The 16,743-nt window shown below is 34.7% G+C and overlaps 10 protein-coding genes and 3 pseudogenes across 13 annotated transcripts, besides 5 other annotated features; 10 read left to right on the top strand and 3 right to left on the bottom strand.

Annotated features, from left to right (window-relative positions):
- Positions 1-1,116: 1,116 nt before the first annotated feature.
- TVAGG3_0374250 (protein of unknown function, DUF4106 family) lies at positions 1,117-1,635 on the top strand (the record flags this gene model as incomplete). The annotated part of the gene is made up of 1 exon (XM_051231881.1): positions 1,117-1,635. The coding sequence occupies one exon, from the start codon at positions 1,117-1,119 to the stop codon at positions 1,633-1,635; it is 519 nt and encodes a 172-aa protein (XP_051101611.1).
- Positions 1,117-1,635: a mobile genetic element.
- A 522-nt stretch (positions 1,636-2,157) lies between these two features.
- On the top strand, positions 2,158-2,436 carry TVAGG3_0374260 (protein of unknown function, DUF4106 family; the record flags this gene model as incomplete). Its single annotated transcript, XM_051231882.1, has 1 exon — positions 2,158-2,436. One exon carries the CDS (start codon positions 2,158-2,160, stop codon positions 2,434-2,436), a length of 279 nt encoding a protein of 92 aa, XP_051101612.1.
- Positions 2,437-2,438: 2 nt separating this feature from the next.
- TVAGG3_0374270 (protein of unknown function, DUF4106 family) lies at positions 2,439-3,172 on the top strand (the record flags this gene model as incomplete). The annotated part of the gene is made up of 1 exon (XM_051231883.1): positions 2,439-3,172. A coding segment is annotated over one exon (734 nt), but the record flags the coding sequence as incomplete, so codon positions are not given.
- A 93-nt stretch (positions 3,173-3,265) lies between these two features.
- Positions 3,266-14,590: a mobile genetic element.
- Positions 3,752-4,312, top strand: TVAGG3_0374290 (protein of unknown function, DUF4106 family; the record flags this gene model as incomplete). The annotated part of the gene is made up of 1 exon (XM_051231884.1): positions 3,752-4,312. One exon carries the CDS (start codon positions 3,752-3,754, stop codon positions 4,310-4,312), a length of 561 nt encoding a protein of 186 aa, XP_051101614.1.
- TVAGG3_0374300 lies at positions 4,345-5,136 on the top strand (annotated as a pseudogene). The gene has a single exon. A coding segment is annotated over exon 1 (792 nt).
- Positions 7,272-8,378: a mobile genetic element.
- TVAGG3_0374320 (uncharacterized protein) lies at positions 8,376-8,768 on the top strand (the record flags this gene model as incomplete). Its single annotated transcript, XM_051231885.1, has 1 exon — positions 8,376-8,768. One exon carries the CDS (start codon positions 8,376-8,378, stop codon positions 8,766-8,768), a length of 393 nt encoding a protein of 130 aa, XP_051101615.1.
- TVAGG3_0374330 (uncharacterized protein) lies at positions 8,798-9,295 on the top strand (the record flags this gene model as incomplete). Its single annotated transcript, XM_051231886.1, has 1 exon — positions 8,798-9,295. One exon carries the CDS (start codon positions 8,798-8,800, stop codon positions 9,293-9,295), a length of 498 nt encoding a protein of 165 aa, XP_051101616.1.
- On the top strand, positions 9,683-10,033 carry TVAGG3_0374340 (Poxvirus D5 protein-like family; the record flags this gene model as incomplete). The annotated part of the gene is made up of 1 exon (XM_051231887.1): positions 9,683-10,033. The coding sequence occupies one exon, from the start codon at positions 9,683-9,685 to the stop codon at positions 10,031-10,033; it is 351 nt and encodes a 116-aa protein (XP_051101617.1).
- TVAGG3_0374350 (protein of unknown function, DUF4108 family) lies at positions 10,070-10,489 on the top strand (the record flags this gene model as incomplete). Its single annotated transcript, XM_051231888.1, has 1 exon — positions 10,070-10,489. The coding sequence occupies one exon, from the start codon at positions 10,070-10,072 to the stop codon at positions 10,487-10,489; it is 420 nt and encodes a 139-aa protein (XP_051101618.1).
- Positions 10,506-10,958, bottom strand: TVAGG3_0374360 (uncharacterized protein; the record flags this gene model as incomplete). The annotated part of the gene is made up of 1 exon (XM_051231889.1): positions 10,506-10,958. One exon carries the CDS (start codon positions 10,956-10,958, stop codon positions 10,506-10,508), a length of 453 nt encoding a protein of 150 aa, XP_051101619.1.
- On the top strand, positions 10,995-11,852 carry TVAGG3_0374370 (protein of unknown function, DUF4106 family; the record flags this gene model as incomplete). Its single annotated transcript, XM_051231890.1, has 1 exon — positions 10,995-11,852. One exon carries the CDS (start codon positions 10,995-10,997, stop codon positions 11,850-11,852), a length of 858 nt encoding a protein of 285 aa, XP_051101620.1.
- Positions 11,868-12,701, bottom strand: TVAGG3_0374380 (annotated as a pseudogene). The gene has a single exon. A coding segment is annotated over exon 1 (834 nt).
- On the bottom strand, positions 13,043-13,913 carry TVAGG3_0374390 (annotated as a pseudogene). Its single transcript has one exon. A coding segment is annotated over exon 1 (871 nt).
- Positions 14,591-16,743: part of a mobile genetic element that runs on past the window's edge.
- Positions 15,855-16,045: a mobile genetic element.

Genomic DNA, 16,743 nt, shown 5'->3' on the forward strand with positions numbered 1-16,743 from the left:
GTGTCTTTGCTGTTTTTTTGATATTGGATATCAATGACTCTTCTGTGAACGAAAAAATCATATAAATCATTAAATTCTAAACGTAAGCGAAACTCATTCAATTTATTATTAGAATCAAATCTATTTTAAAATTGAGCTATTCGTTAAATCACAAAAGGATACTTTATATTTTTAGTCAAAATTTGTTGATAGGAGCTTATTGGCGCAATCTCATGTTCTTCCTGGAAGCAGCGCACAGACCAGTCAGAAGCGCTCCTTCCAGGACCAGAAAGACTAGAAGGGGGCCCTGACCTTGAGAAAGGACCCCCTTCCAGGTCTTTCTCCAAGGAACATTGTGCCATTGTGGGAGACATGCACAGGCAATGTCTCCCAGAATGATACAGTGCGACCAACACGAGTGAATGGGACACTCTATTCTTTCAATTTTCTCATTAATATTTTATCTTTTTTTATTAGATCAATAAATAAACTCTTTTAATGTTCACAATTACATAAATCCATATGAATCAATTCGCTATTTATTTAGTCTCTAATTTAAATAGCTTTTTTGAATCTTGCAATCTAAATAATTAATATATGCAGGTCATTTTATTTTTTTTCTTAATTACATTATATATAATAATATATTATAAAAAAAAGGTAGTGGGGCTTCCAGGCGCGTTGCGCCCTCTAGCCCCGAAGATGTTTAGTATAAATGAAGTTTTTATTCGGAGGGCTTCCAGGCGCGTTGCGCCCTCTAGCCCATAAAAAATTTCTGAGGACGAGCCAGCCGGTGACTTTTTTGTAGAGCACTCAAAATAGTATAACTTTGTCCGGACAAGTAAGGGTCTATCGTCGCTACAGGAAAAGTTACAGGCGTTCCAAGGAAGTATACTTTGAGAAGCCTTTTTCCCCTTATAGAATGAGATAGGACGGTTATTTTACAAAACTGACAACACTTTGACCGAGTAGTTTTTTGTGCTGAACAAAAAGTGTCATATAAACATCTGTCAAAAACCGTTTTTTACTTCACTTAAAATGCCACGTAAGCTACGTAAGAATATACGTAAGAGGAAGGGAGCATTGAAACATCTAATAGTAAAACTGACACCACAACAACAGTTGCAACAACAAATGATGAATGACCCCACTATGTTGCAACAAATGTCAAGCAACCCTATGCTTTTAAACCGAGTTATTGGTGCACAGAGTGGAGGTTTAAGAGCGGCACTTTTAGCGAAAATGGCAGGCTATGGTGGAGCTGCAGACGGAACAGCTTATAACCCTCAAAGTCAAATGAATTTGAGTTCACTCAAAAATCAAATAACAGATATCAAAAAGTCAAACATAGACATACAGAAACAAATAAGTGAAAACGAAAAGAAACTAGAATATGACAGACACACAAAGAAACTCAATGAGTTAAACGTAGAGAAAAAGAAGAAAGAAGAACAACTGAAAGAACTAAGTACAGAGGAATATGCGAAAAAAGTGTCAGAAAAAGCAGCAGAAGTAGCAAAAATGGAACAAGATGTTATAAATTTGAAAAACCATACTACTCAATATAAAGTACTGAAAGATGAAGAGATAAAACAAAAAGCCATGAAGACATATATGGATAGCGATGAGTATAAAAAGACGTTGAAGCAAATGTAAAGGCAGAAAAACTTTTACAGTTGCAAAACCAAACCGTACAGTATGAAAACTTAGCACAAGAAAGTAAAAATAACGACGCAGCCATGCAAAAGGCAATGAAAAGTGCAGATATTATAAAAGCTAATAATGACTGGTTAGATGCCCAAGCCAACGCTAAAGCAGCCCAACTTATAGGGTCAATAAGGACAAAAATACAAGCGGATGAAGACAGTTCAAATGAAGCTTTAATGAATGCTGACTTTAAGAATGCCTTCGAAGCTCTTCATAGTAAGGTGAAACTAGTGAACGACTTCTCATCTGGAAAGAAACTGAAGTCTGAAGGTTTCGACAAAGAGTTAAAAGAAGTAGCACAAAATATGACGAAAATAACAGATGCAGCAACGAGACAGGCAGTTCAAAGTGCCTATGACGCCGTTAGAGCAACTGTTGTGGAAAGTCAAGAAAAAGAGTTACAACAGACCAAAACAGACCTAGTAAATGCTTTCTTAAAAACGAAAAGTCAGGTAGGACATTATGCTGCAGATGGAACATATGTGCCAGCTGGTGGAACTTATATACCACCAAACCCTCCAAGAGAAGCACCTGCACCAGGACTACCTAAAACATTTACATCGTCACATGGACACAGACACAGGCATGCACCACAACAACAACCAACACAACAACCAACAGTTCAAAATCCAGCACCACAACAACAACCAAAACCAGCACAGCAACCAACAGTTCAAAACCCTGCACAGCAACCACAAACAGAGCAAAGACACAAAAGAAGTAGAGAAAAAGGAAACCAAGAATTCTTAAAAATGCTTAAGGAAGATTATGGTTACCCAGATACTCTTGACTTTAGTGACAGATATAAAGAAGCTATTAGAAAATTCAAGGAAGGAAATACTGACCCGAACCTATTTAGCTTTATGGTTCAGCATAAAATCGGATATAATCTCAAACCTGGAAAATACAAGCTCGCTAAGGGATATGATTTAATAGCATATCATCCAAATGACATGAATGAATTTACTCCGAGATATTTGATGTCAGAGCTAAATGATAATTCAACTCTCTTCATGAAACGCGTAAAAAACAGAGACGGAACGAAAGAAGAAAGGTTTATGAGTCCGGATGACTTAGATAGGGAATTTGTTAAAAACGGTCTCGGAATATATGAAATGCCAGCAGATGAGGTACAAGAAACTCAACAGGAAGAAGTTCAAATACAACCAGACATGGAAGAAATAGTTCAGCAACAACAGCTAGAAGAGCCTGAAGGAAACGAACAAGTCCCTCCTTTGGAAACTAACTTCACAGAACTAGATGAAGATTTGGAACAGCCGAAAAATCTTGACCCTCAACAAGAGTATGAGGAGAATATGGAATCTTTCCAAGAGTCTAAGAAAAATTCGGCTGACATAGTAGAAGAATATCGAAAAATGTTCACCGACATACAAAAGACTCCAACATCAGATGAAAATATTCAGCATACAATGGAAGTACTGAAAGAAATGTACGCAAATACAATAATCCTTTTTACTTACGACCATATAACGTTCAATCTTTGGCTGAACTCGGTGAAAATAAAAGGTTAAATTTCAACAAAACATATAGAAATGAAACATTGTTTAAAGTTCATTCAGAACCTAACCAATATGGAAACAAACCTACTTTTGTTTCTGCAGACTATGGAACTACAATGAAATGGGGTCATAAAGCTAATCCGGATAGGTGGTTCATAAACTTACAACCTCAATTCCAAGAAGTTGTAGACGCAATGGAAGTGAATGGTGAACCAGATATAACGGGTATTTTCAGCGCGGCTTTAATGCCATTGAAAGATATGAAAGATGCAGATATTTTGGACCAGTATGAAATGAACATGGCTGAGGGAAATATAACACCTGACGTTCTAGAACATTTATCTCAAAGAACTACACAGAACCATAGAGATGGTATATTTGGTGAAGAGTTTAGAAAGAAAGTTAGGGAGAGAGAAGGAAGAGAACCTATTGTACATGACCTTGCAAACGAAAGTTTGCAAAATGTCATAAAAACTTACTTTGCAGACAATGAACTGAGAAGGGATGAATATTTAAGAAAACTCAAATGGACAGTACCAAATGAAATGTTAGTATTGAAAAACATGTTCCATGACAAAATAAAACCAACTACAGAAATAAATGACGCAAGACTGAAACGTTGGGTAAAAGCTTTCCCATTCACAAAAGATATTATTGGTTACATGGAAAGAAAACCAGAATGGCTACAAAAACATATATTTGGAAACGAGCTTATTCCATATGGACAAGCTCTGTTTGAAGAGCTTGAACCGGAAACTCAGGAAAGAGTCATGCAAACAATAAGCGAAGACTCAAATACAAACTATGACAAAATCTTTCTAGGATATAGGTTACCTGAGATGGGCGACCAGAGCCCAAAGGCAAAAAGGACATGGGAAATTTACAACATACTAGGTGAACATGAGGCAAAGATGCAACAACTTGAAGCAGAGGGCAAGTTACCAAAAGCGACACCAAAGAAGAAGAGAAGAGTAGAACAAAGTGAAAGTAGTGAAGAAGTAACTTCATCTAGTGAAAGTAGTGGCAATGAAGGAAAAAGAAGAGTTAAAAACTCAGTCAGGAAGAAAGTAAAGCTTGGTCCAAGTGGGTTCTATTATGATATATAAATCCAACTATTCTATATTTTTACCCATATGAAATGTACGCCGCTCAGAATATAACGCCAACAGTTTTGGATGCCATGAACGGAAATGTTTCCGAATGGTATAACAAATGCGACAATGCCATTAGAAGGTCAGAAATAGTTCCTGGAACTTACGAATATACAACTGCTGTTTCTTATGGAAACGTAGGTGAGTTTGGAGAAGGTTCTTCACAACAGTAGATATTGCTTGCGACAGGTTTCATATTATTTCTATTGACAACTCATTCTTATACGTGGAACAAGACATTGAAATAAAACCTTCTGCCAAGTTGTCTGACAAGAAAGGTTGCAATGGAATTTTCTATGTCGGATACCAATATGCTCCAGAAGTTTTCATGGGATATAAGATATATTCTAACTCTGACTTAGTTCAAACAGTAACATGGGCAAACTATGAATGGTTCGCTTTGAGAAACTCAGTACAACCACAAGCTAGAGAACAAACAGACGTATGCAAATATTGAGAAAATAAGAAGACTTGACCCTAACGTTCCAGGAGTTTATGTTAACCTTTCTGGACAAACTGCAGCAGCAGTAACCAAAGTAAAACTGAAACTTAGAGTTCCTTTGTCATCTTTCCTCATCTTCAGGTTTTTAAGATACTTGCCAAACTGGGCAGGAAAAATTTCTATCGAACTTACTCCAAGCAAAAATAACTTAGTCATTGCACCAACACAAGACCCATTCACTATTACAGACGTAAAGGGAACAAATCAAACGTCATTCGCCGAATTTTGCAAAGACAAAGTTGACTTAGACTTTGGTTTCTCAAAACTTCAACAATGAAGTAAACTATTATTTCAATGCTGCTGGAACTGCTTGGGACCAGTTAAGTTCACATGCGAACAGTTTGAATGCAAGAGAATAGAAAGCAGACTTGCAGTCTATATGTTGGACCCAGATATTTCAAATGCTTTAGCTGCCAAATATATTGCAGTTCCACTTATGTTCCCTATACACCAAATATCTGTCAAAGACTTTGCAGGTGAAGTTGGAAACCAAAATCCAGGAACCGCAGGTGCAAGAACAGATATTGCTTTAACAACTGCAATGAAACATGCAGATACTATGTTTGTACTGTTCAGACGAACTATAAATGACTATTCTTGTTTCTACAACCCTGGTATTAAATATCATATAAACATAGATGGCAAATATTATCCAAGAGAAGAATATTCTACAGTTGAGGATATGAGGTCATACAACTTGACATTAGATGCTATGAACTTTAACAACAACTTCACAACAACTATTAACCCTGAAATGCAAAGTTCTATTATGCCATATGTGAAAGTATGGACTCATACAGGAGGTCAAAAAACTCAATATACAAATGGAGACCGTTCAAACTTTTGGCTTGGCATTCCATTTGCTGACTCAGAAGACTTTATGGGTGGTATTTCAACTGTTGGTACAGTTCAAATACAATATACTGGTGACAGAGACGGTCCAGATGAATTGAGAGCAAAGAAGTTTACAAAACCAATAGCACTTTTCACGGAAGATGCTCTTTTGAAGATTCGTTCGATGAAACCTGCTGGGGCTCCTCAGATTGGCATAACGACAGCTTCCATCGAGCAGATTTTGGCAGCAGGTCAGTAAGTTGTTCTTGAACTGACTTCTCTCCGTCAAATATTGACAGTACGCCAGTTTTGACATAATATTGTATTATAAACTTTCCTTTAGTAATATCGGTCAGTTTTGAAGTTATATTTTTGTCAACGTCAAGAACTTTCACCATCTCGGTTATACCAACTTTCTTTGCTTTATGAAAATATTTAGGTTCAGCAAAGACAGCTATTCTATAACATTTTCCATTGTTTGTGTAAAGAACTATTCTGTCAATGTATTTGTATTGTTTGTGAGTATAAACTTTGTTCTGCTTCAATTCAATAAGATATCCGAATACGTCCATCTTTTTATTCTAAGTAAAATGTCATTTCCGAAAAATAGAAGCGTAAGTGTTTCAAAAGGTTTAATGGCGGTGGCAGATGTGAAGTTAAATTCACCAACTCAAACAAACAGTCAAAGTGTTATTGTCAATGTCAAAGACAGAGATGTTGAAATGGGGAAACCATACGAAGACGAAGATGGTATAACAATTGTTCCTGTAAAAGAACCAACATATCCTGAAGTTAGCAGAGACTTAAGTTCTGTTGCAGATATTCGAAACGACTATCAACAACTGAAAGACAAACTTCAAACTCAGGAGAAGATTTGTCAAGCTTTAAGTATAATGTTAAACTTGGTCGAACACAACCCTGTAAAAGTGAACTCATATGTCATTGCACCTCATGAAGTTTTGAAAGAACTATTGAAACTTTTGACAGAGGCAGACGATATAAACATCAAAGAAATAGAACCCGACATTAGTTGCTGTGGTGTTTCATATAATGTCATTGACAAGATATACGTTATGAAAGGAGGTGAAACGTTGAACTTAAAATATAGTTTCCCAGACGTTATAAAAATATTTGACGACCACAACATTTCATTAAAATTTATTTGCTAAGTAAATGGCAGAAGACATAATGGTTTATACTATTACGACTAAAAACCCTGAGTCATATAATTCTATAACAACAAACTTACAAAGTCCTCAAGGACGATATTGTAAACTAACCTTAAACACAATGACGACTAAAGCCTGTTTTGCTCTTTTGACACCAGAAGACTTTATTGTTGTGAATGGTAAAAAATACTCCTTTGAAGATACTTACTCAGATATACCACCAACAGGTTTTGTTGACTTATTTAATACTTTAAGTACAGGTGTAACATGTGCTGCAACTAGAGCAGGTTTCATTATGTTTGGATGTCCGACTGAGTTTACTATTAATGATATGAGCTATAATACAAAACTTATATCTGGTTTTTACTACCAACAGTTTCCTATAACAGGAAAAGGTGTCATACAAGGAATGTCTCTCGTAAACGAAAAAGAGGATTTGACGCAGTCAAATCCTCTCTCTCAAAAAGTGGACTTTACATGGCAAATTTCAAATGCATGTAAGGTCCACTTTGATCAGTTTCAGGATGGAATTGGAGGCCATGAGGTACTGACATTGCATCAGTATCTCATAGCCTCCAATCCCTTCAAAAAATGGAGAAACTTTGGTCGAATAATTTAACATTCGGCCAAAGTTTCTCCCATAATTAATGAGAATGAAAGGGTAAGAGGCATATAGGGTCACTATATACCTCTTACCCTTTCATTTTCATTTGGAGGTCAACAAACCCGGAGTTAATTGCAAACAATTAACTCCAAATTTGTTTATGTTAAGGAAGGAATTGGAGGGTAAGAGGTACATAGTATGAATATGTACCTCTTACCCTGCAATTCCTTCTAGAAAGTTCCAAAACTTTGGGTTAATTGCAAACTATTAACCCAAAGTTTGGACACTTTCAAGTGGAGATGGAAGGCTTTGGGGTATATATTAATATAATATACCTCAAAGCCTTCCATCTCCACTACAAATGAGAGAAACTTTGTCCGAATAGTTTAACATTCGGACAAAGTTTCTCCCATCTTTCAATGTAATTGCTACATGTGAGGTACTGACTTGAAGTCAGTGCTTCACAGGTAGCAATATCCAAAAATTTAAAAACATTTTATCAGTTCGTTAGAGAACTAGAGCCTCCTAGGTACTGAACCAGAATCAGTGCCTAGGAGACTCTAGTGATCTATATAAATCTGAGAAACTTTGAGGAAATTGTTCGACATTTCCTCAAAGTTTCTCAGCAATTTAGCGAGGAATGTTCGTTATCGTGTAGATATTTATAATATATACATGATAACAAACATTCCCCGCTAAAAGATGTAAAATCTTATAAGAAATAATTGCAAAAGAATAACAAATTGCAACAAATTTTATATGAAACTGAACCTTATGAGGTAGTGATTCAAGATCACCGCCTCATAAGATTCAGTTTCAATCTCAAGTATCTCAAAAGTAAGACTCTATTTTTTGCCATGTAAAGTGTCACTTTACTGACAAACCGTTTTTATCGTTTTCGTTTACAACATGTCTATTCCATTGACATTAAGCACACCAATCTTATATATTGTTTCAAACTTAGGTTCAAAGTGTTATTCGAATGTCGACAGAAACTATTATGACCAAAAGATACTTATGCGTATAAACAATACTTTCTCTGCTGGTTTGCCTATTGTTCATTCGAATGCAGAATTTTCAACCTTAGTGAACTCAAACACTTTGGCAAGTATAACGTTGACATTAGTTGACGCAAACTTTGTTCCTGTAAAACTTTTATGTCCTATGTATTTGTCAATGACGGCAGAAAGTTTCGAATTGGAAGATGCAACTGGTGAAAGTATTGTATTACAAGAACAACTTCAACAACAAATAGCTCAAGAACAACAAATGCAACAAATGGAACAACAAAGTCAAGAATAAAAAAATATTATTTTTTTATTTTTATAAAAATGTACAGAATAGATGTTTCAGATTTTTATGACTTCCAAGCATTCAGAAATATGTGTCCATTTAGAGACTATAACAAAGCAGTCGAGAATTTGAAACGTTTAGTCATTTATGTTGACTCTGCCCCAGAATGTTATGTCATGAAAGAATGGGATGTTGTCTTTAACAAACCAAGAGCAACAATAGTGTCTGAACAAGAATGTAGACAGAAACTTAAGAAAATAAAAGTCGTACAAGTTGGCATGAAGATGTTAGATGCTTGGGATATCTTATTGTCAAAGTTAGAAGATTTTTCAGTTCGAGGTATAAAGTTCTATACACCTTCTCCAAACTTCTATTCTATCTTCACTGGATATAAATATGAACAAGTAGAATGGAAAGAAAATATTATAGAAGCTTGGTTAGACCATGTCAAAGAAATTATATGCAATGGAAACGAAAGAGTCTATGAGTATATCTTATGTTGGTTTGCAAATATCTTACAACATCCAAGTGCTTAAAATGAAACTGCTCTCATTATAATTGGAAAACAAGGAACAGGTAAGAACACATTCTTTACAGATATCTTATGCAAACTATTAGAAGGTTATTCGAACCATAATATGACAAACTTAGAAAACATCTGTGGCAAGTTTAACTCCTCAATAGAGAATATGAAACTTATAGTATGTAACGAACTTCAAAGTATAGATACAACAAAAGTTTTGAACTCAGATGCTTTGAAGAGTCTTATAACAGACAAAGTTGGAGTTGTTGAAAGAAAGTATAAAGACCAAAGAGTTTGTGAAAATGTTGCAAACTTCATTATGGTTTCAAACAATGCTGTTCCGATGAAGTTAGAAAGTTCTGACAGAAGATATGTAGTTGTCAGAACGTCAGATTCTCATATGCAAGATACAGAATATTTTGACGCTTTGTCAGAATGTTTGACATCTGACTTTTACAACCATTTGTTCTCATATTTCATGACATTAGATATTTCTAAGTTCAATCCAAGACAAATTCCACATACCGAAGAGAGACAAACATTGTTAGAAGCAAACAAGAGTGTATATGAACTGTTCATAGATGAAACTGACTTTGTGTCATTAGATGAAAGGTCATTGTACGATTCGTATAAACAATATTGTCAAGAATATGGTTATATGGCAGCTTCTAAACGTACATTCTTGGCAAATGTCAAAAGTCTTTTAGATGTTCAGAATGGTGTATATACAAAGAAAATTTTTTCTGAGTAAATTTTTTAAAAAAATATTTTTTATCCGATAGAAAAGATGACGAAATATATTTCAGTAAACAAGTACATGTCAGGACTTAAAGAAGAACTAGACCCATTCACATATTTGAATGTTTACTTCTACCATTTTGAAAAGTCTTCATTCAGCAAAGTTTGGAACATCGAACCAGTTAAGTTTGCTATTGTGACTAAAAATGGTGCAAAATTTGAAGACTTAGACATAGAAGGTTTGTTAACAGTCAAAGAAAGTTTTGACAGAAGGTTCTCAAACCTTAAAGAAGGCAAAGCATACAAACTTGTTATACCTTATGAACCAAAGAAGACAGACGACTATGAATATTATGAGTCTAAGATAGTTGAAGTTCAAGGTAAATTGGGTAAAAAGATTTTAGAGTCTAAGCCAGTGTTTACTCCTAAAGAGGAAGAGAACATTGACATTGACCCAGAAATGTTCTAAAAATAAAATTTTATTTTTACATGTCATATCTCCCCTTCTCTGGAACTGGTTCAGGTTCTTTCTTCTCTTCTTCTACTTTCTTTTCTTTCTTTTCTCTCTTCTTCTTTTCTGGTGGAGTTATGTCAAATTTCTCCGAACCATATTTATGTAAAAGTTCTTTGTCCTTTAATAGCTCATCTATTCTGTTTTCTATTTCATCTTCAAGAACAGCGCATGTGTCTTCTTTGCATTCTAAGAACTTTTGTTGGACTTCATCTTTCCAATCGGTGTCATCTCTGTCAACAAGTCTGTCATTGACAAATTTTAAGACTGCTCTTTGTAATGTTTTATGGTTCTTATCATATTCCCAGAAACAGAACTTTAGAACAAATTCACCTTTCTTGTTTACACTATGTAAGATTTTATGGTCGACAGATGTTTTGCTGTCGAAAAGTTTGTCTCGAATATAGATAGCGAAATCGCCAGACATTTTCTAAAAGATAAAAATTTTAATTTTTCTAAAAATATGTTAGAAAAAAAGTTTGCTGACATTGACAAGAAATTTGAGAATGTTTTAAACAAGAACAAGAGGAAGTTAGAAAATGCTCAGATAAAGCCTATACATGACAAGTTCTTATTTGCTCAGAATGGTATAACAGGTCTAATTGCACCACCTGGGTCTGGTAAGACTTTCACTTATCTTAAAATGGCTGCACAACAACAAGAACTAGATGAGAAGAACCCATTCTATGAGTTAGTAGTCATTTGTAGTACTTCTGGTCAATTTGACCAAACCGTCAATTCGTTCAAAGATATTATAAAGAAGTCTAAGTTAGTATGTATAAAGGATACTGAGTTGTTAGATTGGATAAAGAAGTACCAAAGAAGAGTTTTGAAGTATAATGCTATAAATGAGTATATAAATTCTAAGTTTAAAGACCCAAATGAGGAAATGCAGAGAATATTAGAGAAGAAACACTTCAGAAACAAACAGAAAGAGATAGAATACATTTCGAAGAAATTGCAATCGTACGATTGGAAGACTTACCCTCATAGATGTCTTCTTATTTTAGATGATTTCGCCTCTCATCCTTTGTTAAAGAACAGAGAACAAGATATGTGTCTCAGACACTTTAACATCTCAGTCGTAATATGTGTACAGACAGCCAAGAGTTTAAGTAAGGATGTTAAAAGAATACTTACTGACATTATACTTTTCCCCGGATTGTCCGAAGACGATTTCATGGAACTTATGAAAGAGTCCATGGCAGGTAAGTTTGACAGACATGAACTATGGGAGAAGTACAAAGTCATACAAGACCCTCATACTTCTTTCAGAATTCATATCTACGCAAACAAAGTTCAAATTGTAAAAAGTCAATAAAAATAAATGGTTCATCTACCCTACTTGTTTGAAGTTGTCAAAATACTCTGTTATTTTTTCTTTCAGTAGCGGTAAGTCTTCTTTGAAGGTAAGTATTGTACAACCTTTCATATCATAGTGTGTTTGAGGTAACGTATCTTGAACTATTTGTTTCACATCTTCATTTGGGGTCATTGAAATCGGTAAGTTTTCGCGATAGAACCAATTTCTGTCAGATTTGTAAATCTTAGCAAGGTCGTAAAAGCTTTTGTTGTTTTCTCTGACTAAATGCAACATAACCATATTTTATCTTCTTCATTTTCCATCTCTTCAGTATAAATCATATACTTATAGTTCTTTTCCTTTCCTTTTGGTACCGAACGTGGTATTCTTTTCTGAATGCTTTTGTCTTTTGCTTCAAGCTTGTTTTCCATCTCTTCACGTTCTTGTCTATGAATTTCGTCAAGAAGTCTGTAATATAGCATAACGAGGCGAAGCCCACATTGCAACAGCATTTACAAGAAGTCTATGTACATAATATCCTCTCAAACCGTTTGGCAATTTTTCACGATTTTCATAGAGTTTTGGCGACTGGGGTTTTTTACCTACTCGCTGTTCTTCACTGTTTTCAGAAAAAAGTATGTCTCGCTGTGCTTCGCTCAAAAGTTCTTGTGTGCTTTGGTTCCTAAACCAGTCTTTAGGAAGTTTAGTATCTGGAGCATAACATGCTGTCAAAATACTTTGCATTTGGTACATATCGTCTTTGACCGAACGAATGAGACGGAGTTGTTTGTTAAACTGAACCCACTCATATTCTTCATTTATAGCTTCATGGACTATAACTGTTGTTGTGTTCTCTGTTGTTGACATTACTGTCTTTACATACAAAATAAAAAAATAAATAAAAATAAAACTAACTTTATTTTTCTAACTAAGGAAATTCATGATTTTTGTGCTGAATTCAGCAAAAATATAATTTAGGTGAAGAGGTGAGATTTCACCTCTTTTTTCACCTAATTTTTCACCTCTTTTTTCACAAACGTTTTACATGGTAAACGTTATTTTTTAAATTTTGTGAAAACTCAACGGTTTGACACATGCCCTAAAAATTATTTTACTCAGAATTTTGTTGCTGAATTCAATAAAAATATATTTTAGGTGAAGAGGTGAGATTTCACCTCTTTTTTCACCTAATTTTCACCCCAGTTATTTTATAAGCGTTTTACATGAATTGTACGATGTATATTTGAAATCCTAAACAATTTCGTAGCTTCTATTTCTTCTTTTAGTACATCGAATGTTTTAACGATACCGAAAGTTTCTTTATACTTCTTCTTGACATCAGATAGAAGGAAATCGTCAGCAGTTGGATAGTTTTTGTTCAGAAATTCTAACATGTCCATTTTATCTTCTACCGGCTTCTCTGCTTCTTTCTTTAAGTCTGCATAGTCGTTTCGCATTCTTTCTATCTCTTTGACTGAGTAGTTATATTTCCTAATTGCTGCTTTACATTTAGAACATTGCGGGTTCATTTTTGCGTTATATTCTGAAACCTTACCTGCTAAAACAACCAAGGCGTCAATGGTTTTCTTTAAATCTGAAGCAGTTGGTTTTATCTGTTCATTCCATACCTTACCTCTTCTATCTTTATCTCTTATCTGCCATACACATTTTGCAGCTAATGAAACAAAGTTGTCGTATGTCTTAACTCCCCAGATTTATATATGTCAGAGATGTTCTTTATATAACATGTCGCAATCTTTGTCCATAACTTTATGGTTGCAATGATATCCTAGAAACTCATAATTTACCTTTCGTATGAACTTCTTTATTTCTACTGAGTCAGTTGCTTTGACTTCAATTTCGTCGAATTCAGGAATAGTTAGTTTTTGCTGCTGAATTTCAGGTAGTTTAGCAATGGCAATGGTCGATGAGGTCCTCCATTTCATAAAGATACTGTTCATTTGTTTCATCTTTCGCACTACAGTCTAAATTACTTGTTAAAAGTTCCTGCTTTATCTTCTGGATTTCTGTTTCGAAAGTAAATGAAGAAGGAATGAAGCTTTTCATTTCTACTAACATAGATGTTGGATTCATGACTAACGAGTTTGGTGCTGTTGTTTGAATTGTTGTTGTGCCGATTGTTGACATTTCTGTCTTTACATACAAAATAAAAAAATAAATAAAAATAAAACTAACTTTATTTTTTCTATCTTAAGGAAATTCATGAAAATTCATGAGGGTGAAAAAACAGGTGAAAAAAGAGGTGAAATCTCACCTCTTCACCTAAACATTATTTTTGCTGAATTCAGCAACAAAATGAACGAGGTCAGGATGTATGTAAATACCTTTGAATTCATTTATAACGCCCTTAGTAAGCTCATAAAATGCTTGTTTTGAGGTCGAGCCACTTTTGGCTCCACCGTATTCTTTCAACCAAAACTCAAGAATTTCCTGCATGAATTTTGTATAAAAAAAGCAACAGTCCGAATTCCGGCTGTTGCTATATTCTTCACAAAATGCCTTATAATACTCTTCCCAGGACTTATTTTCCAACAACTTTCTAAAGTCTTTCCTAAACTGACTGACTGACTGACGGCACAAAGTGGCTTAACGAAAACATTAATATATAAAATTCATGAAAATTCAAGAGGGTGAAAAAACAGGTGAAAAAAGAGGTGAAATCTCACCTCTTCACCTAAATTATATTTTTTGGTCCGGGAACAACTTTCTCTCAATTGGAGCTGTAGCATACTCTTAGTTAGTATGGGTTAGTTGGGTACTGAGGCACTGCGCGCCTCCTTACACTTGATATGTGAATTTGACACTTTACAAAGCCGTTAACGTATATTTTACAACACAAACGACAACACTAACTTAACCTTAAATATTTACAAAGCCGCCAACCACTTCACCTCACTAACGACTTCGCTAACGAACTCACTAATGAAAAAATAAACGTTCTCATAAATTTTCTTCTATATCTTCATCGTCAATGTTAACTCTATTGTAGTCATACTTGAAGTCATAAAGTTTCTCAAGTTTTGAAATGCATAGTCTTGTTAACTTACCTTCATCATCATAAGTTTTTATAAAACTACCATGACAATCTTTATACACAGTCAATGTATAATCTACTGGTCTAGGATGAAGTGTAAAGAACATGTTATATTCAGGAAGGAAGAATAAATGTTTAAATGTATGTTTGTTATATTTTTCGATTTGTATGAGTTGCTTTTGTTCTGTCATTTATAAAAAAATAAACTTAAAAATTAATGATATCACCACTCCCACACGTATGAAAACATAGCGCAAAAATAAATTTAGGTGAAGTGGTGAGATCTCACCTCTTTTTTCACCTGTTTTTTCACCCTGTTGAATTCATTGCTTTATAACTCTCTTCCTTTCTCCAACTCTTCTAACTTCTTCTTAAGTTCAGCAATGTTGTCCTCATGAAGTTTAATCTTTCTCAAAATTCCTTCTTTATCTAATGGTTGCTTTATCTTTCTAAACTGAACTCTCCCATCCTTCATAGTATGAATGTAAAAACCTTCTGGAATAGTTCCTGATTTAATGTATTCTACCAAAAACTTTTGTTTCATTGCTTCAGTGACTTTATTTGTCATTTCAATCAAATAAAAATTTTAATATTAAATAAAAAATAACGTTATTTTTTCAGTAAGGAAACGCAGGAGTTTTACGATTTATTTGAGGAGTAGGTTCTGGTTTAAATGTTGGAGTCGGTTTAGGAGTTGACTTTTGAACAGGAGTTTGTACTTCCATAGGTTCAGGAGTCATTGAAGGTTTTGCTTGTGAAGGCGTTGGTTTTGGCGAAGGTGTTGGAGTTTGTTTAACTTCAGCTACTTCAGTATTATTTACAACATTTGCTTTATTTCTTTTCAACATCATAACTGCTCCTGCTGTAGCTAGCAAACCTAGTGGGAGACCATATCTTTATAAGGACTTGACCAAATGCTATTTTTGACAGGAGCTGGTGGAACACCTAACCTTGGTGAGACTGCTCTTTGCCATTGTGCAGCTCGTAAGAAATATTCAATAGGTGCTCCATAATCGTTTGGTAAAGTTTGTTTCATAGATGGTGAAGGTTCACGAGAGCTTGATGAAGAACTCATTTATAAGCTTTAAAAATAAACGTTCATCCTTTATTCCTCACTGTCGTCCGTAGCTAAGTTATAGTCATCTAATCTTATTATGGGATGCCATTAGCACGCACCTGAATGGCAAAGCAACAATCCCTCATAAATCCAATAAGTGGCTTTGGTACATTTTCAGTTGCTAGTTCAATAGGTCCTTTAACAGACAATTTGTATGTTATTGGAGCAGTAGATGTTTGACCTTGCTGGAAGCAAAAGTCCACTTCTGTTGGAAAACCACATAAGAAATGTGTGTTGTCATAGCTATCCCATTTATGTTCCACACTACCATCATCCACCAATGACCTCATAACATCTTCATTAAATCCTATCATATCATTGTTTGTATTGCAAGCGTTCGCAACCATTTCATAAAATACAGGTCCATATGATTTTTCAGGTTCTGCAGGCATATTTCCATAAGCTCCCATGGAAAGCTGAAGATATTTAAACTTAGGGTTCTCAAAATTAACATAATAGTTGTCTTTCTTTCTAAATAGTGCCCAAATACTTTTAACATTAATAGGCGTATAAGCTGCTGTAAATGTTGCACTTGAACTATCTGTATTCTTTGAGAATGAACCGTCCATAGGAATCCAATCCATAACTTTAACAGGAAAACATAAAGCCTCGTTTGTATAATGTTCTACAAGTTCTGTATAAATGTTAGGGTCTAAAGAGAATGACTTTGGATGAATGAAACATATCATAGCGTGGAAACCATTGCAAAGATAACGAAGTCAGTTATGAGCGTTTTT

Source organism: Trichomonas vaginalis, chromosome V (genome assembly GCF_026262505.1).
Source record: "Trichomonas vaginalis G3 chromosome V, whole genome shotgun sequence".
NCBI lineage: Eukaryota > Parabasalia > Trichomonadida > Trichomonadidae > Trichomonas > Trichomonas vaginalis.